The 26621-nt window shown below is 38.8% G+C and overlaps 4 protein-coding genes and 1 long non-coding RNA gene across 5 annotated transcripts; 2 read left to right on the top strand and 3 right to left on the bottom strand.

Moving 5' to 3' along the window:
- Nucleotides 1-2796: 2796 nt before the first annotated feature.
- On the top strand, nt 2797-5694 carry LOC137891414 (potassium channel subfamily K member 5-like). Its single transcript, XM_068735997.1, has 5 exons — nt 2797-3036; nt 3531-3642; nt 4270-4436; nt 4552-4720; nt 4828-5694. The coding sequence occupies exons 1-5, from the start codon at nt 2851-2853 to the stop codon at nt 5526-5528; spliced, it is 1335 nt and encodes a 444-aa protein (XP_068592098.1). The 5' UTR covers nt 2797-2850; the 3' UTR covers nt 5529-5694.
- A 59-nt stretch (nt 5695-5753) lies between these two features.
- Nucleotides 5754-10696, bottom strand: LOC137891416 (serum paraoxonase/arylesterase 2-like). The gene is made up of 9 exons (XM_068735998.1): nt 10588-10696; nt 10298-10365; nt 10026-10081; nt 9646-9811; nt 8007-8130; nt 7711-7911; nt 7499-7580; nt 7070-7198; nt 5754-6011 (listed from the first exon to the last, which is right to left on the bottom strand). Exons 1-9 carry the CDS (start codon nt 10668-10670, stop codon nt 5850-5852), a joined length of 1071 nt encoding a protein of 356 aa, XP_068592099.1. The 5' UTR covers nt 10671-10696; the 3' UTR covers nt 5754-5849.
- Nucleotides 10697-13292: 2596 nt separating this feature from the next.
- On the bottom strand, nt 13293-17816 carry LOC137891504 (serum paraoxonase/arylesterase 2-like). The gene is made up of 9 exons (XM_068736146.1): nt 17639-17816; nt 17446-17516; nt 17296-17351; nt 16656-16818; nt 15489-15615; nt 15109-15312; nt 14937-15018; nt 14147-14275; nt 13293-13968 (listed from the first exon to the last, which is right to left on the bottom strand). Exons 1-9 carry the CDS (start codon nt 17713-17715, stop codon nt 13807-13809), a joined length of 1071 nt encoding a protein of 356 aa, XP_068592247.1. The 5' UTR covers nt 17716-17816; the 3' UTR covers nt 13293-13806.
- A 1229-nt stretch (nt 17817-19045) lies between these two features.
- LOC137891405 (casein kinase II subunit alpha-like) lies at nt 19046-24598 on the bottom strand. Its single transcript, XM_068735985.1, has 15 exons — nt 24526-24598; nt 23681-23772; nt 23281-23357; nt 22982-23110; nt 22774-22885; nt 22546-22647; nt 22400-22450; nt 22255-22314; nt 21963-22046; nt 21742-21852; nt 21517-21618; nt 20597-20697; nt 20334-20482; nt 20106-20195; nt 19046-19896 (listed from the first exon to the last, which is right to left on the bottom strand). The coding sequence occupies exons 4-15, from the start codon at nt 23080-23082 to the stop codon at nt 19781-19783; spliced, it is 1179 nt and encodes a 392-aa protein (XP_068592086.1). The 5' UTR covers nt 23083-23110; nt 23281-23357; nt 23681-23772; nt 24526-24598; the 3' UTR covers nt 19046-19780.
- Nucleotides 24599-26018: 1420 nt separating this feature from the next.
- LOC137890971 (uncharacterized) lies at nt 26019-26582 on the top strand. Its single transcript, XR_011105320.1, has 3 exons — nt 26019-26054; nt 26367-26408; nt 26537-26582. It is a non-coding gene; the product is annotated as an uncharacterized lncRNA (long non-coding RNA).
- Nucleotides 26583-26621: the final 39 nt, after the last annotated feature.

The following is a 26621-nucleotide window of genomic DNA, read 5'->3' as shown; positions in this document are numbered from 1 at the left end:
AATCAAGCTCAGTATCTTTGGTTTATAAAGTATTTGGCCCCAAGTCTCTGGGCTCGTGAGGGCAAACCCGTTGGCAGACATTTCTGATAATTGGCTGCATACACTCGACAGACTACAGTAGGCTAGGAGTCCTGTTTCTTATTTACAGGTAGGCTAACAGCACAGACATTTCTGACCTCGTCGTGCTGGACATAATCCCTCTAAATACGGAGCAGTGAACTCTAAACGAACTGCCGCCCGCCGCGCGCAGACGGGAAATGGAAAAACCTCGCAGAAAAAGGTGTGCAAACGTAAACACAACAACAGCGACTGAGCAGGCGAGTCATACCTGAGCGGACGGATGTCTCTTCTGTTCAGTTTCCTCCACCTTTAGTTTGTTGCCATAATTCCGGTGTTTCCCTACAGAACAAGTTAGAGGCTCACCCGTCCAGGTCTCCACAGAGAGGCGGTGTCGCAGCTACAATGACGAAGCACTTAGTAGTGATGGGTGGAGATCAGAGGTGGGAGCCTTACTTAAAAAAACAGGGTTGGAAAAGTGTCAGCATCAAAATATACCTAAAGTAGGCTACCAAAAGTAAAAGTACTCATTTTGCACAATAGACAAATTGGATCATAATCACTGATGCATGTTCATAATGTTGCAGGTTGAGCAGATTCTAACTACGTTGTATACTACTGGGTAGCTTAATCTATAGTAATACATCATCATTAATTATCCAATAATCCACAAAGTAACTTGAAACTGGGTGTAGAGAGTGTAGATTGGCATACAATGAAATACCCAAGTAAAGTACAAGTACCTCAAAAAGTACAGTACTTGAATAAATGTTGGCCTACTTAGTTTACCAATGTGAAAGTCCTCATAAATTAGTCGTTACTTTAGAGTAATGATATACTGGTAGTCTCTTAGGAAGCTAGATACAACATTACTTAAAGTTACACATGCCATTGCGTTTGTGTTTACCTTTACATGTGAATCAGGTGCAGTATATTTCCTGGAGCACAGTGGTTGTTATTAGATGAAGTAATCCAAACTGCCTCAACACAGATGTGTATGCACTTAAGAAGGAATAGAATAAATGTTCATTTTGGCACAAAGGATTCCTTATCGAAATGTCACCTCAGTGCAAAACAGGTGCAGCTCTTCTGTAGCATATTTTTGGCTGATTAGTTTCAGTATCAGTTTCTGGGCATCAGAGGAATGTTTGGTCAAAGATTAAGCGTTTGTTCAACAACTGCCTACTTTGTGCCAGTTCTACAGTGACCGGTCACAAGCAGTGTGATATCAGCAAAGTCACAGTCACTGCCCCTTTATCTGGAACTAAACTTCAGTGGTGGCTCCACACGGGGGCGCTGTTGTGTGTGTGCATGTAAGGAGGTGGAGTTGCAGGTAGAGACTACCGCCAAGCAACAAAACATATGCTAATTACCAGAAATAGTTACTGTAACAAGTAGCTCTTGAATACATATGAACCAAGGATTAACAATTAATACTGTGGTATTGATTGGTTCCCTCATGTTCATGGTTGTCGTGTAAGTAAAAAGAAACTAATCATTACTTCCATGTTAGATTACATAGTAACTATTATAGTTACTATTGTTGTGCCCCCCTAAAATAAAGTGATAAAAAGATAATGTTCCTCTCCTCTCAAGGGAGGGAGAAAGTGAGGGATAAGAAGTAGAGTAGAAGAGAAATTTTAATATTTTTAACAAGGTCAATTTTGGGGGAATAGTGTATATCAGACCCAAATTATTATTCAAGTGTTTTTCAACATGTTAAAACATGTGTAGAAGGGATCATTTAAAAATGCATTGTAAATGCATAGTGGCCTTACCATAGCTTTCCACCTGTGTGTCTCCACAAATATAATGTAATGTATCAAGTGTGCGAGGTCGACACACTACTCATAGCTATTGCAGTGTGAATTCCCAAAAGGCGAAGCACACTTACAAATCAGCTGCTACAGCCAGGAGTCTGTTAACATCTGTGTTACCTAAAACCCAGTGGCCAGTGTTGGCACTGCCCAAGTAAGTTATCCAATTGCTGTACTTAAAGGTGTATTCCATCGCATTAGTCAGGCACCTGCATAAAGTTGGAGGATAGATAGATAGATAGATAGATAGATAGATAGATAGATAGATAGATAGATAGATAGATAGATAGATAGATAGATAGCAGTACCAATATACTTCCATTCAACTTTCACATGCATTGTCATTATCACACTGAGGAAAACACCTCTCATCCATTATCGTGCTGAGCAGCCAGGATCCACCCAGTGTGCTTAACTTTACACACTTTACTCCAACCTTCTGGATGAAGATAAGAGCAACTGTCACCACATGTCAGTTCATTCTGGTGAATGCATAGCTCAACACAAGTGTGTGGCTACTGAAAACATTTTGCCCCCTGGCGCATGTCTCAATAATTGTTTCATGCAGGTAATCTGCGATAATGAAAGAAAGGACAGAGATGCATGGATATATACTGTATGTTTATATAGACTTGCTCATATGTCCATTTTGCATCCACAGAGACAATTTAATGTCATCTGCACGACCAATTTGAAATCACAGAGGCTGTTTTTATAGTTTTGTGAGATTAAAAATGTTTTCGTCTCCACTGGTTTTTATCATATAGGATATTGTTATTATTATTATTTATAACACAGCGCCTATAGTTAAAAGTTCTATCTGAACAGTGAACAGTTTGTATCAGTCCCCATAGAGAGCAGCGTGTCAACCCCATTATGTGTTACCAGGAAGAAAGCAGCACAGGGAGGATAACTACAGACCTCTGTAGGAATAAAAGCTACTCGGCGGCGGATAGATTGAAGTTATGACTTTAATATGGCGGATAAAGGTCCTTTTTTAACTTCATGTATTATTTTCTACCTATCGATCGGGGCCGCAATATTCCAAATTCTCGAAGAGCCCAGATGGAAATCAGCCAGAGACGATTACATCCTACAAAAGGAAAGGATTTTGAAGAACCATGCCTGCTTAACAGAGGAAGATCTGAGTGAGATTTTGGAGGTAGGAATCTGTCGTTGATTATGGCAGACAAAAAACAAAAACACGGCTGTTAAAAACACGTTGTCCATTTATCCTTACGTCAACTTTCTGTGAGTAATTTTGCGGTGATTGACCAACAAAGAGCTCCCAATAACTCTCATAAGTTATTGAAAGGGTAAAAGGGAAGCTCGTCGCCTTTAAGTTACATGTCAGGACAACACAGAACCTGTTTTTCCTGATTGAGAACCACAATCTGGTCGAAGCGAATTATCCAACAATAAAACGACTCAAATGCTCTTTGTTTCAGTGTTCGTGTTTGTTACATCGCAGAATAGTTGCGAACAGTCGCGAGTTAAACTTCGTGGCATGGTGGTGAGCGTGAAGGAGCATGTTTCCTTCCACCGCAAATATTTGCTTGTCTGCTAAAGGTGTGTCCGCGTAAAATGGCTGCATAAGGTGTGCTGCTCTTTTTTGAATAAGCCACAATAAACGTTTTCGATACGTTACTCTCCCAGATAGTGTCAGATGCTGCCGGCCAAGGTGTGACCATCACTGGAGACAAACACCGTAACTCGTGGGACTGGGCCAACTCTGTCATCTTTGCTGCCACCATTGTCACCACTATAGGTTTGTATGACATCTACAATATTTGACATTAAAAAAAAGATTTAATTCACAAGTTATTTATTTACTTAATTTTGTTTATCTGTGAGAAATTACTATTGTAGCCATTTCATAAATGGATTAAGCAAAGACGAAAATGCAGGAAAAAGCTCAATACTTTATAAGATGAATAATTTATGAATGCTTTATAAGTTGTTCATGAAGAACAAAAACAAAACTTTTGTTTTTGTCTTGAAATCATCCTGAAACCCATGGCACTGATTAATGAATTACTAAAATCTGGTTTACATTTATTTTATTTTTTTTTAAAACAAAGAGAGAATCTGTCATTGTAAATGTATGGCTTTGTAAATTAATTATTTGCAAGTGATCAAACATATATATCTGAATAACTACACAAGCTAATAGGACAAAGCATCTAATATTAGAGGATGATATCTAATAGCCCAATTTTTTTTTCAACCTGGCAACCACAATGATATTCTTATTGCTTTATATCACACCCATAAAGGATTGATACATGACTTACTAACAATAAATTAAGTCAATACTTACTTTGTATGAACCTTTACAAAATATTACTTATAACTCTCAAAGTTGTGCCTTAATATTGCCTCTTGTAATCTACAGGTTATGGTAATGTTGCTCCCAAGACTCAAGGTGGCCGTGTGTTCTGCATCCTGTATGGTCTGTGTGGGATCCCCCTGTGTCTGGTGTGGATAAGCACCTTGGGCTCATTCTTTGGAGACCGTGCCAAACGTCTGTCCCAGGTTCTGATTCGTAAAGGCGTTTCAGTGGTAAGAATCTGACTGAAAGCTGGAGTTAGTATTTGTCTGAATACTGTATTAAAAGGCAGCTCCATCAAGTTATTTTAACATAAAGATGTTATGTTTCTTTTCTCCGTCCTGTCAGAAAAAGGTCCAGTTAACCTGTACAGCCGTGTTCCTGTTATGGGGGCTGTTTGTGCACCTGGTGATCCCTCCATTTGTTTTCATGTCTATGGAAGGATGGAGCTACCTGGAGGGCCTTTACTTCTCTTTCATTACGCTCACAACAGTTGGTTTTGGAGATTATGTGGCAGGTAGGTTTTATTTCAGAGAGTTCACGTTTCTTTGAGGTTATTTGTGAGTCTGTTGTGTTAAGTTCTTTGTTATAAAAGTCACCCAGGTGCATCAATGCTCGTTTCAGGTGTAAATCCAAACATAGAATACCCCAGACTGTACAGGATGTTTGCAGAGTTGTGGATCTACATGGGCCTGGCCTGGCTGTCTCTGTTCTTCAGCTGGAATGTCCACATGGTTGTGGAAGCTCACAAAGTGCTAAAGAAAAGAAGACTCAGGCACAGACATCTCTACAAGGAACCTGAGCCTGTAGAGGAGAAGCACAAGCCAGACAACAGGCCGTCCGTTATCGACATCTTCAACTTCCTATCAGAGAAGGAGGAAGACTACAGCACTGTCATCAAGGAGATTGGAGCAAAGACAAGAAAGCCTGCAGCCAACATAAACCGCTCTAAGAGCTGCAGTGACATCCTGGCCACCAACATCCAGACCCTGGATCACTCGCCTCGGCACAGACGCATGGTCAGCATCAGTGAAGTGTTCGTAAATGCAGAGCCTTTCGTGGACGAAGGCAAACTTGAGTTCCGTCCTATAATACAAGAAAGCAACGAAGACCCGGAATCGGCAGAATGTGCGAGGACGAATGATGAGGAGAACAAGGACAGTTCACTTGATTCAGAAACTCATGGTATAATTTTCACTGCATCAAAAGCAGAAGATTCCACAGAAGAAGAAATTGTACAGGATCCTGGTGGTGGTGGGTCTAGGTTTACGATATCCAAGGTAGCAGAGAACAATTTGTTAATGGTTAAAGATGAAAAGGTATAAAATATCCTTTTCTAAAACTTCCAATACCTTTACTAAATTGTGGAAATAGTCACCAATGTTGTGTGAAATAGTTTTATATGAAAATATTATGGATACTGTTATGTGTGTTGAAACAAACATTCTGTGAAAATGATACTAAATAAATAGACGGTTTCCTGCTTTACAATGACAGACACACAACGAGTCAGTGTCTGGAGTGGGTAAAATATAACAGTTCTCCTGCAATTGAGGAATCAAGATTTTATTATTTCCATCCCATATCAATCCAAATCATATTTACATTTCTATTCTTTAACAGTTGTGAGACACAGAATACACATATTATTTAAAATCACAACACAGGGCTTTGTGGAAAACACTGCCAATTAGCAACTTTCCCTCATAGGGAGCTGCTACAGTGGAGGCCATGATCACATGGCCGTTGTCAACATACTCCTGGCTCACAACTGGCTGATCGGAGTGAATGTTCTTGATCCGGATGACCTGGAGGATACAGGCATAAAATGATCAGGCCACCTTCCTGCCTGGTACGGTCACCTTAACTGTAGTCTCGCATAGCCAGACCTATCAGCACAGCACTGTGTCAGTGATAAAGAAACACCGTAGCTATTTCTTTGAACCAGTCACAAACGTCTTGGGTGACGCTAAGCAAAGAATGCAGCGACAATGTCCTTGCACAATACATAGTGCAGATGGTGAAAAGGAGAGGAGATCCTCCACCAATGGCAGACTTATACAGTCTACATCCAGTGAGTCAGACAACCTAAACTGTAGATCAAAGAATAAACTTTCTAGGCTTGTGTCACTGGCAAGCAAAATAGTTGGCAATCCCAAAAAGCCCTTTTAAATAGAATAGGAGAAGAACGGACACTCAAATCAAAGTAGCAGGATAGTCAGAGTGGCGGCCATTTTTATGTGTGCCATGGCTATTGCAACCGTTTTAGTGCGCTAACTTTGTATAAACTAAACTGATTTACGGCAATCGCAGACTCACTGATCACTGATGTTTTACAGTAACTAGAACAAGCAGCGGAGTTGTAACGTTACAAAGCACTGAGCCAGAGTAAATGAGTCAAATTTAGCAACTCAATGCTGTATCCACACACACTCATGTCACAGCGTAGGAAAGTTCATTTCTATTGCCAGATGAGTAACAACTGTGTTCAGTTAATTTTCTGTAACCAGTGTAGCATTAAAGCATGGTGAAATTAGCAGGATAGCTAGCTAACTAGCTTATAGCTGGCTAGTTAGCTAATTCTGTCACTATAGAGTACCTTACCTTTGGCAGCTAAAAATGTGAAGTCCTTCATCATGCCATCAACATTCTTAACACAACAAAGTGACTGAGAAAATTTAAGCCACAGATATTGACCTGTTTTAATGTGTGATATGACCTTGTATTTGTGTTTTATTAGCTGCTGATCATCTTTATACGTTGTCGTTTGTTATGCTTGCTGAACCGAAGACAAATGTCCACCCTAGTGGACAATAAAGACATTCTATTCTAAATTAAAATAACAACGCTGAAACAAAACACTAACCTCGGAGCCGGGTGGATCTTTAGGGTCAAACACTGACAACTTCATGCCATTTGGGTGACAACCCAGCCATATGTCACCCGTCTTGTGGTCCACCTCAATGTTATCACAGAGTGACCCAACAGCTACAGACTGGTGGGAAACATTACATACAGTAAACTGATAATTAGATTCTGTCCTCTAAACAAACAGAAACAAAGTGTGGAATAAAGTATGAACAAACAAGTTTTTTAGGATTACTTTGCTAAAAAGCAAAGTAATAGTATTGTTGAAATAAATAGTTTGACACTTTAGGACACAATTTATTTATTTCTTGGAAAGAGTTTAATGAGAAGATTGAAAGCAAATAATGATAATTCACAAGATGTCAAACCACTTCTTTAATACATTTTTTTTTGGCTGAGGGTAGAAAATAAGAAAACACTGTATTACCTTAAGGTGCATTAATTGCTCTCCTTCTTTTCTCTCATAAACGTCGATCAAATGGCCCATGATATCTGAAACATAAATATACCTGTAATAAAAACAAAAACATTCCTGTTTTATTATTTTAGCATTGCAAAGGAAACATATTACTGGGGAAACACATTCAGCTTAAAAAAAACATAGACATGCAATGACTGCTGAAATGAATTGAGAATAACCGTTTGTCAGGTGATATGTTGATGCCATTTGCGGCCAGAAAGCCATCGGCTGCCACCCTCACTTCCTTTGGACTGTAGTACACCACGTCACACCAGGGGAGACCCAGCATGACAGTCAGAAAGTTGAGCACATCATTGGCAAATGATTGATGATTGGTCGCATAGAAGCTCTCTACTCCAACTGCAACAATGTCATTTACACTGAAAGACACGATGAATGAGATAAAAATCATACAGAGATTGTCAAATGTAAAATGTGTGATGCTGTCATGGGTGTATTATACAGTCGTACATACCTGTGGAGTAAAGGGTGGGTAATAGTTTTTAGGTGTACAAGTGTGTTCTCCTCAACAAAATGAAAGATCTCCACTTGGCTTTTATGCTGAGGGTGGTTGACAACAAACAGGTACACAGAGTCATCTGCAAACAAACAGCATTGTGTTGTGTGTTGTCATTGTCATTATTCTCCACTTTTACATTTAGAATATAAAAACCATGCACCTTTCTATCTGAACCTTTGAATTTCAACATATAACAATATATCAATGTTTGAATATAAATGATTATGTCAGTTTTTGACCAGTGTTTTGGTATTTCTGTCACACTATTGCAAGTTGTAATCCTTAAAATGTCAGTCCTGGTTAATTTGGTGACACATTTTTGATGAACAATCACAGCCAACGGAAGCCTCTGTGACAAGTACAGTACGTTTCCTGTGGCTGCTTCACAATAAAAGCGCCCCCATGCTGATGTTTTGTAATGTGAAGCAACAGCAGTGGAGCATGTTGGTTAGCATTAGCAGTAACTTGAGACATCTCTGATATGGCTGTAAGAGAGTAATTAGTGAGTCTGATAACAATGAGATCAAAGTACACACGGTAACACTGGATTACATACTGCATTCCTGTGAATCAAATCCCCTGTATGTTCGAAGAATATTTTAACCCTTCATGGGAATGGTAGACTCGGCCACTACCAATGAAAACTACTATATAGAAAGGTAATTACTGAATGTAAATATGATAATTGCAGAAGAAATGTTGACCATAAATAACAGCAAAAAAGTGGTTTGATTTCATGAAAATAGTAAGGATTCAAACTTTAAAAACTTCTATTTTCTTATTTTTCATTCTTATCACTTGTATTTGCTTGTCCCTTATTTTTAATTAGTTGTTATGTGCTTCCCTTATTTCCCTTTCCCTAAGTCAAAACATTCTCAAGAAGAGGCAAGCAGCCACACGGTAATAGAGTTTTTCCAGTGATCTCTGGGACAACTATATTTTCAAGCCAGTTTACTTTTTTTTCAGGGCTAATGTCATCACCAGTAAATTACAAAACTAGTAAGCACATGAGGTTGGCTCACCAACCTGCTGTATGACAATTAGACAAAACTATCTGCAGGGCTTTGTTGCATGAGTCAACAAATGACTTCAAGGAAATCTGTGGTTGTAACTGATGGGTTCCCATTCTGTTCCTTACTCTCTAATTAACTGGCTTGTTATAAACTAAAACATTTTTACTTTATTGTTGTTCAGCAGAACATATAAAGCACCTCTGCTTCTGAAACGCTCCCGGTGGGGCAGGTCGTTGGGGCAGATCGCGGCGCACACGCTCGCGGTGGAATGAAATATGTGTGTGTAAAGAATGCTGTTGTCTTTTCATGCCATTTTTTGCCATCATTTGCATCATTTTGTGTGAGACCTCCTAATTGTTCAAAACGAGGTGTGTATCAAGAAAAATATTTTTTTTTAAAACAACAAAAGGAAGAGGTAATGATCACTTGATTCTTATGAATTCACAAGGACCAATGAAAGCTGTCATGTTTAATTGAAAGGTTTTTACAATATTTCAATCCTCTTTATCAAATTAATTCAGTTTCAAGCGCATATTTTCTTTGTTCTATAGTTGAGATATTGCACCTGATTTGTACCTTACCTGCTTCATTGATGTATGCACTAATGCCATGTGGGTTGAAAGAGCTGAGGTCCAGCTCTCCTTTGATTTGCAGCTCCACTGGAGTTGGCTTTGGGTGCAGCATATCCATGACATACATTTTCCCTGGTTCATCGGAGAACCAAGGCAGTCCAGGAAAGTGTAACCCCTGAAGTGGAAAGATGTCGTGTAAGATGTTGGTGCATATCAATAATTACGCTTGAGGACGTCAATACTTACTGAATTATGTCAACTAACTGGTAGTCACAACTCATTTAAAACGGTTGACCCATAATTTCACATAGTGTAGAGGATTATTTAACGGAACTGCAATGATGCAAGGGTTAAGATTCCTGCAACGGTGATAAATGTTAATAACATACTGTGCTTAGAAAGGCCAGGCCATCTCTTAGTACTGTGATATCCTCTGCTCCATATTCTGTACAAAACAAAAACACGTGTTACACTTTTCAGTTCTTTAGTTTTACCACCCTAATGTTACCACACTGCTGACACTTGACCTACTGTCAACAAACTGGACTTCAAACTCTTCATGTGTCCAAATCAAGAAACGTGTTAAACTAACACAACATTTTTGACAATGTAAATCCCAAATTTAAGACAATGACATGAACACAAAGGGAAGAATGCCTACCAATATTCTTTATATAATGACAGTTCAGGTGTTTCACAGGCAAGTCTCTGGAAGCAAGGGAAATTTCCCTGCAGAACAAATTAAATACACAGTCTTTCACAGGAAAAGGAAGCAGAGCCTGAAAGTCTACCAGTTTATAACCCTGGCAGTAACGTTAGCAGAGCTTGGTTACTAACAAACACATTTTACTTACTCTAGTTAACAGCTGTCAACATTAGCATTGGCAAGCATTACAACTAAACCTCTGTACTGCTATATTTTGGCTCTGACTTACTCCAAAGCAAACTTACTTTAGTTTCAGAAATCGGTGTCCAATGAAAGCTGCAATGGCAGCAACAACAGCAGCAACCAGTATTTTCTTCATGGCAGCCATGTTCAGAAAGGCCAAAGCTCATGCAGACAGACTGGCCCAATCCCAATCTCCACCCTCACGAACGTTAAGGCGCGCATCCGCAAGTCCGTGAGGGTTTATTTCTGTCCCACTCTTAAATCATTGAGTGTTTAAGGGCTCTCTGGCAGACATTTTAAGCTCTTTATGAACCATTTCCGTAAGTCAGCATTAGATGCAGACTTTGCTGAAGGGAATTAGCCACAATTCATTACAATGTGACATTAAACACAGGGTTACCAGTGGAAGCATGGAGACAGACGTAAAAAAAGGTAAACAAAGAGGACGGCACATGTGTGTTCAGCCTGTCATATTAAATTTACACAGATAAAAGATGGACACAAAAAACACATGCAATCTGGGGATATTTATTCATTAAATATTTCGTTTTGTCATTCAAGCTGTTTTGACAAAAACGAATAAATATATTATCTGAAATTACCTCTCATCTTGTGAATAAAGAGCCTGGAAGACGTTCAAGTCAGGGAATAAAAAAGTGTAAAATAAATACCCACAACTGTACATCATAATTGTTGACGTTCCATTCGTATTTACACCATTTCAAGCTCTTTAAATCTCTCACACTCAACCATTTACCAGGTGAAGTCAGTGGCCAAATCCCAATGTCCCCCTTTACGGACTCACGGACTTTGAGGCGCGCTCCCGCGAAGTCCGTGAGGGATCAGGGATGTCCCACTGTCAAATCCTCAAGTGTTTGAGGGCTCTCTCGCAGACAATTTGAGCCCTTTATGAACCCTTTCCGTGCCTAAGGGAATTACCCACAAGTCATAGCAACGTGACGTTAAACACGGGGTAACCAGTGGACGCATGGAGACGTTAAAAAAAAGGTAATCAAAGAGGACGGCTCACGTGTGTTCAGCCCAGCCCCCCTAAAATGTTCTTCAGACCCCCCAAATAATTTGGCATTATTGGCATATATATATATATATATATATATATATATATATATATATATATATATATATATTGTGGTGATGTCATTAAATTAAACTATTGTTTCTCACATGGACAAGTTATTTATAACTCTAACATGCTACATATGTGCGTGCGTTCTGGTTTTTATGTTTTCTCTTCAAAGTACAATCCAACAGCCTATCATCATACTGTCTATTGGCACGGGCACTAGGACCTTGGGGAGGCTGCTGCGCTGACTTTCTCACTCTGCCAAGTAACGTCTCTCGTCAACGACAGCCAGGATTATAGCCAAGGAGTTTAGCTCAAAGTAAATGATGCACGGAGTGAAATTGTAAGTACAGGTAGTTACAGAATGTGGAATCTGTAGTTGTTAACGATTGTTACCTGCTTACATTTAGGTTTACTTGAGGCAAATGAAAGGGAATATTGTAGTGGGCTATGTTAACACTAAGCTAGCTAGCTAGCTAGCTATTTTGTTAGAAACTGTCTCCAGTGAGCAAGAGTGAACGAGCGAATTCAAAATACAAGAAATAACTATCGACATCTCTCTATTCTTTGCATGAATATATCTCTCTAGTATTTTGAAACCATATCAGTCCCTATAGAATGTTGTTGTTTATAATCAGTTAATGGCATATTTGACTCTGAACTTCATCTTTATCTCAGTGATAGTGTCCAAATGAGCATAAAATATCACTGGTATGTACAAACTACACGGACAACAAAATAGATGTAAATGTTGATCAAAATCGTATTCCCTTCTGCTCATAATAAAACAAGTAAACAACTCAAAAACATTCTCCATCCATTGTGTGCGGTCCCTTTAACAATTAGGATTTGGGAGTGATGCGGATATGAAAGCTAGTTTATCCGTCTTTCCTTTACAAGCGGGAAAATTATTTCTCTTTTTGAGAAAAGTTCATATTTGTGTTGTCAAATTTCACTATGACCCTGAAATTCTGTCTCTTGTGTTATCATATACTGAATGCAAGCAAAACTACAGAGCAAAATCGCACTCTTTCTGATTGAACCAATCTATGAACTGTCTGAAACAATGGATATCCGCGGCCCCCAAAAACATTGCCACGCGCTATGCGCACAAACATGCCCCTCCCCTTGGGGCTAAGCCCCCCCCTTTCTTTGAATCCTAGAAACGCTCCTGGTTCAGCCTGTCTTATTATATTTACACAGAAACATTAATGGTTAAAGATGGGGAAAAAATAACTTGAAATCAGAGGATATATATTATTTTTTATTTATCTATTAAATATTTGATTTTGCCATCGAAGATGTTTTGACAAAAACAAGTACATAGATTATATGAAATTACCTCATCTTGTGAGGAAAGAGCCTGAAGACGTTCAAATCAGGGAGTACAAAGTATAAAATAAATACCCACAATTATACATCTCATTTTTTGTTGTTTTCATGGTAACGTGATATGATGCAGCAAAGTGCTGTCCCATTCATATTTACACCATTTCGAGCCCTTGCAGCCTCTCGCACTCAATTAAGTCCTTGAGGGTTCAGGTCTTAGGGTTTAGGGAGGACATTGGGATTTGGCCCAAAAAGGAGATATATTGAGTCCAGATTTATATTCAGTCTTTTTGTGTGCATTCACACTGTTTTGCACATCTTTGTAGTGCACAATTATTGAACCACAAGACAAACTACAGTTGCATCGAGACTCTTTTTGTTGTTTTATTTACATTCAAATACATGAAACAAATGTGCAATTAAAACAAGTAAAACATTAAGTTCCATACAATCCATCTGTAGAGGACTGAAATTTCCAGTTGACCAGTGAAAAATATTAATTTCATGATACACAGCAAAGTAAATATAAGTGAATGTTAGGTTGAAAATATTACTTCACAGCGGTTCAAGTCTGGGTAGTTCAGTAACGTCTGTGTTTGAGACCACCTATAAATATGCTGTTGTACCCATAGACTGTATATCAGAAAGTTGTACCCAGGGCTCATTGCGATTAAATCATGTAAATACAATTCATCTATCTTCTTCAAGCTCCTTCTAGATTTTCAGGCACTCTTTTCGGGGTCTGTTATCAACCTTTCCCCCTAAAGCCAGTGCTGTAATAGCCATGTATATCATCATGCAAATCATCATTGCCTTGTCTAATTGAGAGTTTTGCAAAAAGCTCAGTAATTTTTCTAGCAATAATTGCCTACTTCAAATCACAGCACAGGGCTTTATGGGACACAGTGCCAATGAGCAACTTCCCCCCGTAGGTAGCTGCTACAGAGGAGCCATAGATCACATGGCCGTCGTCAGCGTACACCTGAGTCACCTCTGGCTTATCTGAATGAATGTTCTGGATTTGGATGACCTGAAGAAAACAGAAAGGAAGAATTATAAACAAGATGAATATGTGTGAATAGCCAGATAAGATGCTTTGGTAAGCAGAACATTGCAGATACAGCTAAATATACTTTAATTAGTTTTGCCTGTTATTGTAATGTCAGGCCTCTCACAGTTTACTAGCTGGAAAAAGTGAACAGACAAACCTCTGATCCAGGTGGGTCTTTGGGGTCAAACATGAAAACCTTCCATCCATTAGGGTGACAGCCTAACCACAGGTCACCACTTTCAGGTTCCACTTCAATGTTGTCACAGAGTGAACCCACAGCCACAGACTGGTGACGTGTCACAGACAAAGTTATGATTATACATGCATCTTGGTACCTTGATTACTTTAATTCCAGCATGACTTGATCTTGTACTTATGTTTGGCATTTGTGTATATTGGTTTGCAATGCTTTAACCACATTATATGAAGAATACTTGCTACTTGTGCCTACTATTATATTTATTTCAAATTATAGATTTTGATATCAAATTAATTTAACTGTTTACCTTAAATTTACTATTTAACTGTTGGTGTACAGTACAAGCTTTTACCAACTGCATCTGGCATAATCAGATGTTATATCCCTGTAAAAGCTGTCACAATAAACAATAAAAAGGTATGCAAAACAAGAAATATTTAAATAACACTGGAAGTTTTATCATTTGACATTTAATTCTGCATACATTAGCCATACTGTCATGTCACTATTGAAAACATATTATTACTTACATCATGATGATTAACACTATGATATCCATTTCACCCATATGTCCTAGCCCACTACACTAGCACACTAGTCTTGTATCGTTTAGTCTCATTTCAGTATGATAATAACAAAAGCATAAAAGGTTTAATTATTAAAGTTGACGAAGCATAATCATTCATCAGTGGAAAAACTGATTCTTGAAATGTGCACTTTCTTATTGCTGAAACATGAAATTATTTACCTTCACTGAGACCAATGCGTTGTCTTCTTTCCGCTCCAATACATGCACATTGTGGTCAAATAGATCTGCCACATATATATGCCTATACATGAGAAAGAACATTAAAAATGGAGAAATTCAGACTTTTGAAGTATTGAATATCCACACGCATAGCTCTGCATATCATCCTTACCTTTTGTCCGGTGAGACATTAATGCCATTTGCAAAGTAATATCCTTCAGAGACCACTTTTACTTCCTCAGGACTGTAGAACACAACATTAGACCAAGGCTGAGCCAGAAGAGGCTCCACCAAACCTTTGAGGATTTCATGGGTAAAGTAGTGATCATTGGTGGCATAGAAGCTATCCACTCCCACTGCCACGATATCGTTTACACTGGAAAGACAAAATCAGAATTACAAAATGATTATGTACAATAATTACATTATTAATCACAATATGGTTTTTGAATAACTATGGTATAACATGGGATGGTTTTCAATGCATATTGACTACATCTGGCTAACCGGTAAATGTCAAGTGTACAATTTACATTTGTCACCATACTATACCTGTGGAGAAGTTCATGCTTCATGGTTTTCAGGTGCACCAGTGAGTGGTCGTCCTCAACAAATTTGAACAGCTCTATTTGGCTTTTGTGTGGAGGATGACTGACGACAAACAGGTATATTGCATCATCTGATGAGAAACAAAGAAAGCATTATAAAGAAAAAAGACTGGCAACCAAACTGAAAAGGGTGGGTGGGTGTGTGTGTGTGTGTGTGTGTGTGTGTGTGTGTGTGTGTGTGAGTGTGAGTGAGACTGTAAGTAGAGGGACATGTATGACTTCAATAAAAAAAATAATAATAATAATTATCAGAGCTACAATAGGTACAAACGCTTAAGACTGTTCTTTTGGTTAAGAATGCATCAGAATCATATCTGTAGTTGTAGATTTTACTCAAAAAAGAAGCCCATACTAATAAACACCACTTACTTTGCATTGACATGTACTGATTATGTATATTGCTAATCACATTTCATTTAAAATATATTGACACACTGAAGATTAGAGTCTTAGCTACTCCCATTATGCCAACAGTATACCCATTGTGAATATCACAGTAGGCGACTCATTCATTGCACATTTTCACAACAAACTCAATGCAATTTGTCTTCAGTACAAATACAGTGGACTGAGTTGAAAATACAATTACCTTTCAATCGCAAAATGTACTTAAATGTGTGCTATTAGAGGAATACGTTTAACAACAGCAAAAACGATATCACCATCTCTTTACAAACTCCAACAAACCTTGTGCAGTATAGTCCAAGTCTCATTTATCCAGTTGTATGCTCAGTGTCAAACACATGCATCTTTACTAAAACCTTTTATTTAAAACACTTGTGTTTAGACAGTCTCATGCACTACTCGTCCATGCAAGTCCAGACGAGTCCCCATTGTTGTAAATGAAAGGTTTTTAGCAAAGATGCATGTGTTTGGGAAGTAGTGAGCATTCAACTGGACAAATGAGACTTGGATTATACTGCATGAGCTGTGAGTTTGAAAACGGATGTTTTGATATATATTTTAGCAGTTGTTAAACGCTCCCCCATTTACTTCAACTCATCAAGACATTTTTAAGCGGTAGATAGGCCCAAAACTGGGGTATTTGCCCTTAAGGTGCAATCTTTTAGAGACGTGTGTGCAACCACACATAAACAACGAGTGCTTTTACCACTTGGATCGATGTACACGCTGATGCCATGAGGGTTGAATGACTCCAGATCAAAGTTTCTTGGCATGCGCAGCTCCGCTGGTTTCATCCGAGGATCTTTCATATCAAGGGTGTAGATCTTTCCTATAACATCTGAGGATGGAAATCCAGGATACTTCAAACCCTGGAGATAAAAAAAAAAAAAAAAGCTTAATTATGCTGAACCTATAAAACATTGCAGAGCAGGTTGTAAAGGATCAGGCCTTAGTACACATACAGCACCTGAGTAACACCTTTTTCTGCAGTTTATAAAGCCAAATACAGATAAACCAACTGACCGTTATGGAAAGTTCATGCAGTTTTAAGTTGGCATCAAATTCATTGATTTTTTTTCTTCTTCTTTTGGGGTCATAGGTAGGATTAAACAAACATGATTTGAGGTTATGTTGAGCATATCTGTAACATATAAAAAGAATGTCAAACAAAAGAAGAGTAACATTATATATTTTTATATCGGGCAACGTTAGGTTAGGTCACACAGTCTGGCCATAAGGCTGGTTTTAATGACAAAAAGCTCACTTCTATGAGTGGCACTGTTTTCTATTAACCCAAAGAGGCGTAACTATATTTACAGCAGCTGCTTTACAACTCAAATACTTACAGTGCTGATAAAGGCAAGTCCGTTTCCAAGGATCGTTATATCCTCTGAGCCAGAATCTGAAAGTAACGTTACGACAGTTGCACAGATCATTTTAATGTTCACCGACGTTAATCTCAACTCGTGTCTAATTTTTCTGCAGGCGGTATTTACCAAGATTTTTGAGTGCAACACAGTTGGGGAGGTGATTCTGGACCAGCTCCCTTGAAGCCAAGGTCCTTTTCCTGCAATGTTTTCAACACGGACGTTAACTTAGGACACGTGGCCAGAAAAAAACTGTTATTTTTTCTGAAAGAAAAGTCAGGAACAAACTCCAAAACATTGACGGAGTTGCCTCCTATTTTACCTGAAATTTACAATCCTCTCTCCGAGCAGCGCCGATAAGGCCGCTATTACAAGCGATATAAAGATGACTTTTCCCATTTTGGAAAGGTTTATTTAAAAAAAATCTTTCTTGACTACTGGTCGACTTTGTTTGTTGTTATAGCGGTTCAGCTACTGCTCGACTACTTCAACCAAGGCGTGTCGCAGCAGGCGCAACTGATGCTGCCTTCAGAACTATCGGACATATGTCAACAAATATTTTCTTCTCTTCTTTCGTAGTTACTGATTTTGATCAACGTTACTGTCTTGCATTTGGTGCGAACACAAATACTCAAATTACTCACAATGGCATCTTGCAATTTACCCGTTGGAATTCAACCTGATAGACCCGATAATGCCCCCCTCCCCTCTCTTTATCTTACATCTGCAGTACAATATAGGCCAGTATGGGTATCTCTTGATTCACAAGATAATATACAAGACATGTATATATGTTGTCAAAATTAGTCCCACCAAAAAATGCAATCGAACAAGAAAAAAGTATTCAGTTTGTGTGATTTCCGATACATGAGAAACACGTGAATGCAGCATGATTCCGAAAGGTTGGAGCTACTATGCAAATCCACGATGCGACGTCCGAAGCCCAAAAATCGCATCTCATAACAGCTGTAATGCTGCTGCGTCTCCAATTCTAGATCAGATAGAGGGTTAAAGATGCTGTGTCCAGTACAGGTCCAGTCCGTGTGGGATAGTAGAAGCACTGTCCTTGTGAGTTAGTGTCCATCAGAAGTCTGAATGGACTTTAACGGCAGAGTTGTAACACAACTGACGTGACCTCTTGACCGCATAGGCCCGTTTATGTCCAGGATAATGACGCTTTGTGTTATTTTAACTTTTGCTAAACCTCTGGGAGCAAGCAGGATGGTTTTTTTGTCGCTGCCTGGTCTGTGGGAGCCTTCATTCCCCCCCCCCCCCCAACATGCATGTGAGTCATGCAGACTCATCCTTCAACTTTATTGTAATGAGTTGGAGCCTCATCCCGCCATTTTGGTCAGCACTGACACTAAAAGATGTGCTGTGAATGTGGTTCCCTGCTCCTGTTCACACATTCATCTTTTGAAACGTGTACACCAACACACTTGATGCCTCCATAACTCAAAAGAATTAAAACACACTATGTAGAAAATGATTAAGATAAATGCATTTCACTCACTTTCTTCAAAACGTGAACGCTTGAACAGCATGGGAAGCCGTGGAATCCACTTTATGAACACATTAAATCACTTGGTGCCAATATTCATTTATTATTAAAGGAAAATGGTCTTTGTTGGACATGCTGACTACGCTGTTCTGCTTTAAATTCACCCATATATTGCCAATGCGACCAGTCAACAGACGGTATACTCAAGAACGTGTAGTTTCTGCAAAGCCCTGTTTAAATTGTTTATTTTTGAAGTTGTTTTTGTAGGTGATGACTCCTCCCGACATAAAACAAAAAGTTACAAAATTGTCTATGTAATCAAAATCATGTGTAAGAGACTTCATAAAAAACAAACATGAACACATACATACACATATAGAAGTGAAAGTAACATAAAATTGGCAAACTATTGACCCTGTGATACTCAGCATTGGGTGCATGCAACCTGACAGTAACTGTAGAATATCTACAAAAGTCCAATTAATGAATTATAGCATCTAACAACTTCAAAACACCAACAACTCCTGCACATTACATCGTGTGCAACCGGCGAGCACTGTTAAGGTGGGGCACACCAGATTCCCCGACTCCGTTTTGTGAGATCTTGTCAAGGTTCACAGTGTAATACAGCAGGACCCCCATCAAACAGTTTCAAGCAAGACTGTATATTTGGAACATACAAAATAAATTTTATTATCCATTCTCTTCATGTCTACATCTTATTAGAGTTTCTAGACAATGGCATTGTCAAATAACACACTCAAATTAATTCTAATAATCCTGACAGGTGCAACAATACATTTCTGTCAAGTCCAGGTGTCAAAATATAACTGAATGTGAAAAGCAAATTTTAAATCTTCTTCTTTGTTATTTTCAACATAAAAAGGGGAGCCATGGCCCTGGGCCGCAGTGAGAGCTAGGCAGGACATGGCCATGAGCACACATAAACATGAGGAAGTGGCTTCAGGGTTGAGCCCCGGTGGCTGCTGGGACTTGTGTGGCCAGGGTGTTGGGAGCAGAGATGACAGGTGATCCAGCAATGTTAGCCAGCGGCTGTGAGGAGGACATTGAGGTGATGCCTAGGAGAGACAATGCGCGCATTAAAATCATTGTCATCACAATGATAATTAGAGATAGAACTTTGTTGGCATTCAAAAAAACAAGTCAGATATTGTGACACACCGTTTCTTACAATCTGGCAATTTATTTGGCTTCAAATGAAGTTTTATCTCTAATTTGAAGCCCCCCAAAAACAGTCAGATTATGAGAGGAGCATGGGGTTACTTACCAGCCATCATACTTGAGGAGCTGACTGGTGTGGAGCTTGCAGCCATCCCCCCAGGAGTGGCCCCTCTTCCCTGATCTTTAACGATGGGATCTGCAAACAAAAGGGGATTTGAGCGGCTCATGAACAAAAGTGTTGACACAATCAAGCCACTTTACATATTGCACTCAAATTTTGGTTTAAGACAATTTACTCAAGCCAACAAGTAGGCGATGTGAGAAGCACACTTACAGAAGTAGGGGTGTTCCATGGCCTCTCTGGCCGTGAGGCGGGCTTGATGGTCATAGCGCAGCAGTTTGTCCAGGAAGTCCAGAGCCTCTGTGCTGACCAGGTGCTGGTTCTCGCTGTGCACAAACCTCTCCCACCTTTTGCGGGAGTGTCTACAGAGAAAGAACCAGGGATCACGATTTAATGTGAAGGTATTAATTAGCCAAAATCTTGGTTTAAAATATTCAATAATACTTGGCCGAGGTCAAACAGCTACAATGTTTTACCTTCCGAGAATGTCATTGAACCGTGGATCCAATTCAATGTTGTACTTGTCAATGTAGTCGTACAGGTCCTCGGTGCCGAGTACTTTTGCAATTCGCACCAGCTGCGAGTTAGAAAAAGCACAATTAAAGAAGTACAATTAGATTAGATATTTGTTAAATTACATGACGGGTATTGAGGGAAATGGATCCCATTGTGGTTTATAGTGTTAGGTAGTGGGACTGTATGGAGAGTATACATTACATAGGTATATACACATGTTTGAATTAATAATGCGCACATTTCATTTAATATCTGTTTAGTTTGGGAAGATTTTCTATTATCAAAGCTACCTTTGCTTTATGTCAAGAGCAACACAGCACTTTCAAAAAAGTATACATCATTTACCTGATTACTAGAGAAATAATTACAGCTCAATCTCTGAGCCCAGTGTGAAAGTTGTAAAAGACAATTACTCGAAAAACTAATTATCAAAACATCTGCTATTGTGTACCACTAGAACTGAAACACCACAAGCCCAAAAGAGCCATGGAATGAACTGGAAATGTTATGCTCAGTGTTACAGTGCATGTAGGGAAAGCCCACAACACAAATGACCCCATCCATGGGGTTACAATGTGTTATGATCTGTGTCCACTAGTGCAATCCTACATTGGTCCGTTTCAAATTCAGTGCACCAAACTCCCAAAAAGTTAATAATAAATGTCTACTCTCGCTCAATAACTGCTGAGATAACTTTGGGAAAGACATAAAATCCCAGGTGCTCCAGCAGAGCTATGTGGCCTCTGTCAAGTGTAAGAAGAATGTGGTTTGACTGTAAAACTGACGATATTATTGTTCTATGCAACGTTACACCCCAGACACAGCTCTCTTTAGGCCACAGGTTTGTGACCACATACACAAAAGTTCTGATTCTACTTACCTGATCATAGTTGTCATGACCGTGAAAGAAAGGCTCCTTTCTGAAGATCATGCTGGCGAGCATGCAACCCAAACTCCACATGTCCAAGCTGTAGTCATACATCTGCAAATAATATAGATAGAGAGGTTAAAAAGGCTTAAACTGGCTCCATTACTGAATGAACAGTCCTCTCTTCTTTAATACTATAAATGCGTGACTAACAGAGGAAGAGTATCGGAGGCTCACCTGGTAGTCTACCAGCAGTTCAGGTCCTTTGAAGTACCTGGATGCCACTCTCACATTGTATTCCTGGTTTGGGTGGTAGAATTCTGCCAAACCCCAATCGATTAAGCGGAGCTGGAAGTTAAAAAAAAAAAAAAAAATGTATTTGAGTTTAATGCATTTAAATAAAAATATATGATTTGCTGGTGTCACAGCAGGGAAAACAAGAAATAGTAAGACAATACCTTTCTGTGTTCATGATCGATCATTACATTGTGTGGCTTGACATCTCTGTGCATAATCCCCATACTGTGGCAGTAATCCAGAGCCTATTAGGTAAAAAGAATAACATACATTATATATATATACACACACACACACACACACACACACACACACACACACACACACACACACACACACACACACACACATTAAAGAATATACACAGAATGTTAAACTGATGCAAGCAGGGCTTGTTTCTGTGAATTATTAAAATAATGTAATGAACTGAGCATACCAAAAGCCATTTCTCACCTTTAGGATTTCGTACATGTAGAACCGTATGTCAAAGTCAGATAGGGTTTGATACAATTGCTGTAATAAAAATAAAAATGTATGAGACATTTGAAAAAATATAAGCATATCCAAAATTGCAAGTCAACAAAGAACTGATCTTTACCTTGAAATCTGTGTTGTTCACATGTTCAAAGACCAGAGCAGGGGTTCGGGACTGAAAGGACAAAAATGTAGATGTGGGTTTATGCATTAAACCTTGTACATACATAAGTTCTACATTGCAAAGCAGAAAAGGAGAAAACCAATTACCACAGGATCCTTGACGATATCTAACAGTGAGATGATATTTGGGCCACCCCTCAGATTCTCCAGGATCTTTATTTCCCTCTTGATTTTCTTTTTCTTGACCGGCTGTAAACAAAGACAGTCTTGTGAGGTACATGAAATCGCCCCTGAGGTGACAAAATATCATGAATATGTTTTACTGAAGAGCATTTCCAACACTTCATAAGGACAATCAATTAATTATTCCCATACCTTCAGTATTTTGACGACCACTTTTTCATTGTTTGTGATGTTTATGGCTTCAAACACTTCACTATATTTGCCTCTCCCTAGTTTTCTGACTAGCTGATAGTCGTCTTGGTTCCTAAAAAACAAAAAATGGTTTAAGAAGCAATGGTTAATGCTGAGCAATAAAAAAAGCAAATACAACTAGAGCACCAACAATTCCCCTTTTCCTTACCCCCATTCAACAACATGGGACTCATAGTCCCAATACTCCCGAGGCCTCTGTGTGTTTACATCAGGGTAAACTCGAGAGCGGCTTGGGACAGGGCCAGACATATTCTACACGGGATCTTCTCTAAATATCCTAAAACAAAAAAAATATCAAAAAGATTGAGTCACTGAAAATGACACAGTGAAAACATAAATACATTCAAAAGCATGGTGTGTACTAATGTAAAATGGTTAGCACTTGAGGACTTCATATAACTACAAATAGGTGAAATAAGGTGATCTAATTATAAGGAAACACAATACCTGGGAGGTTCCCTCCAGGATGATGGTGATAGATGAATTGAAACAGGAGCAGTTGAGATGCCTTTATGGTAAGAAATCTAAATGGGCATACAGATATTTAAAAAAAAAAAAGTTAGACTACTACATTGAAACATTTCACATGAGTTCAACACCATATGTAGAACTGAGAAAAAAAATCAAAGCTTTAAAGACGTTTTAACTTAAAATATTTCCCCCACTGATTCACAGGATGTTGATCTCAATAACAGAATTTCAAATGAAACTGCAGATGTTTCATGCGGAAGGCAGAGCAACTCAAATAGCAATATATGTTATTTAAATAACAGGAACAAATAAATAATCTCAAACTAAATGATTGGTGTCTAGTGTTAAAATATGGTGGCGTGTGAAATGTAGAGACCTGAATGTTAAAAGGGGGCATCCAACCAGTCTAATCAGGAGGTACAGGGCTCAATACAGTCATCACTGGGGACTACAGCAAGGCAGTATCTCCTGTTGGAAAAAAAAAAGGCAGAAAGTAGGTTGATTAAAATCAATGCTGTCAATTAAGCAAACATGAACTAAATATGTGGGGTAATGTCTGCCAGCCAATACAGCTAGGGTTAGTAAGGCGCCATTAAATTAACAGGTTTATGAAATTACGCATCCAATCGACAAATGGTAGCTCTGGTACAACACACTCTTTTCAATTGTAGCCAGTTAGCCCGCTACATACTTTAATGAAAAGGTGAGCGTACGCACAAACCCTCTGTGGCCCAAGGCCTGCACTAGTGCAGTGGAGCTAACAGCTAACTAGCTCTCACACAAACCGGGCAGCTGGTCGGGCTAGCTAGCTAGTTAGCATTAGCTCGTCAACAGCAGAGGGAAAAGCCGGTTGGAAAGTCACAACTAGCTAGCTTTCGGCGACATTGTGGGACTGGAACGGGAATAAATAAACCCACCGCGTCAAAACGGGCAAATAATAATCATCGTGGTTATTATTAACGTAGAGCTAAACAACAAGCTTCGAAAAATATATTTCCTAAAGCTATAAAGTGCTAAGCTAGCAGGCTAGGGGAGTGAATAGCCTGCTGGCTGGCGAGGCAACTGACTGACAACGCCTTGAAAAAACATCTTACAAACACTGTGATCGAGCAGTAGAAAGGCACTACTGCTGCGTTACTTGTTCTCGGCTTTTCCTCACATATAAAACACTCAACAGCGGTTCCAAACCTACGACGATTTGTGGTTAAATAACACGATTACCTCTCAGCGTTGTTGGGACGTCAATATGGCGATGCTTGGGATCAAGAGCTTAGTGCGAACAGCCTTTCCTGCAGAGGGCGCTCTCCCTTTTCTCTTTCATGGGGGTGGGGAGGGGGGGCTGTATCTCCCTCTGCCACCAACAGGTTTGACAGAAGCATAAACTTTTATCTGCATTCCTGTATGAGTAGTCAGTCACAACTGTAATGTTTTGTCAGTGAATCATAATCCCGAACATACTGTTCATTTCCACAAACAACATGCGTGTTTAACCACCACAGGCTCTGATATAAGATTGTTGAGGGCAGATATCATTCAGCAGGCCTTCATAAATCACATTGTGTATATAATAGCTGGAGTACAGCAGACAGACACATACAACTGCAATTCAAATAGTTTTGTAAAACTGCTTTTTATCACCCTACATTATTGTGCTCACAATTTCAGGATATTTCTACCAAGAGGCATTTCTATTGACTAATGTTCAGTATAGAGCCTGTTTTGAAAAAAAGGTCTTTGTTAAGGCAAACTTTGTGGCTCCCTGGTTAAATGGACAATGGTGAAATAGTGACAGAAAACAATGGCTATGCTCTGTGGCATCATTTTGAAGGCTACCCCATTCATAGAATATGCCAGGGGCATTTCCCTGAAGTAACCAACCTGTAATTAACACACAATAGAGAGAAAGACAATTGCTCTCTATGAGTTTGAATGTTGAGAACATTTGTTTGCATCTTGAAGTGATGTAATGAATAGACCCTTGTAGACTCCTTCTGTAGCCTAATTGTTGCCCCTCTGCCTGCAAGTCATGCACTGTTAAACACACATAAATAGTCTTTGACTTGCTACTCAATCTGATACATCTTGTCAGTATCTAATTAACTAGGGTGAGACCTATTATAGGTAAACATTCTGGAAAAAGCAGCAGTACATAAAAAAGCACTCTTGCTGACAAACAGTGGACCCAGCTGAGGATCAACATCTACAATGAAGCTGTAAGTTTTTATATTTTTTCTAATGGATTTTCGTCTGTCATTGAAATATTTATTTTTCCCAGCTGCAAATGACAATGCCATAAAATTCCATATAAACATGCATTTCAACCTTGAATTAATGGTTTTATTTGTTTCAGTTTCATGTTCTGTCTACTTCTGCTGTTTGCACTGGTGGTAACTGCCCCAATCAGAGGTAAACCAGCCTGAAGAGAGAAACAAATAATAAAATGTTGTTTTGAGCTTACACAACTTTTGTAATTAAGATTTATCAGTAGGGGTAACATCTTCTCTGTCTTTCTTTCTTTTCAAGAGCAAAGAGAAAATGTGTTAAGTTTTCTAAATGGTGAGATCATTTATGTCATTTTTTTAATTTTATTTGATGTTTTCTTCATGCAAAATATTTCTACTGCTGCTTTTCGAAATTAGATGAATAATTATCTAAAACCATAGTGGGAACTTTTATCACATAACGTCTTCTTCTTGTTATAGATTCACTTGGCACATCTACGGAAAAGACCATACCAGCAAATATTACAGGTATGTGATTCTAAATGTAACTTTCAGATACACTGAGAGTTTTAAAACAGGAAGGTATCATCCTACCAGATCCTCAAAGTCCTTTTTGTTCCCCAAGAACATAAATGTGGGCTTCAAATGAAAGGGACAAAAACAGAAGAGAGACATATTGGTATTTGTGTTGCTTTATCATTTAGTTTAATCGTGAGGGTTTACTGTAGCAACCACTTTCGACATTATCTGATTGTTATAATATGAAACCACCTCAGTGATCATGTATTTATATTATATACATATTATATACATATAATATATATTTCCTTACGTCTGCAGCAAACCCTGCAAGTAAACCTGTGAAAGAGCAAGATTCGTATGGTACTTTCTTTTTTTTTTCCTGTAGAAATAAATTTGTAGTACAATGACTTATACTCTATTGATCATGTACATTAACTAACTAACCCATCACTTTTATTTGTTAATTGTCTTTTGATTTGGTATTACAGAAACAACAAACTCATTCACAGATATGTCAGAGGTGCAATCTACAGAGAGTTTTGGCTCCAATGGATTTTCAGGTGTGTGGGCTTT

Source organism: Cebidichthys violaceus, unplaced genomic scaffold (assembly GCF_023349555.1).
Source record: "Cebidichthys violaceus isolate CVI_PGR_0920_01 unplaced genomic scaffold, fCebVio1.0.p SCAF_7, whole genome shotgun sequence".
NCBI classification, from domain to species: domain Eukaryota; kingdom Metazoa; phylum Chordata; class Actinopteri; order Perciformes; family Stichaeidae; genus Cebidichthys; species Cebidichthys violaceus.
The sequence above is the reverse complement of the archived record's forward strand: the minus strand, read 5'-3'. Positions and strand labels throughout refer to the sequence as shown.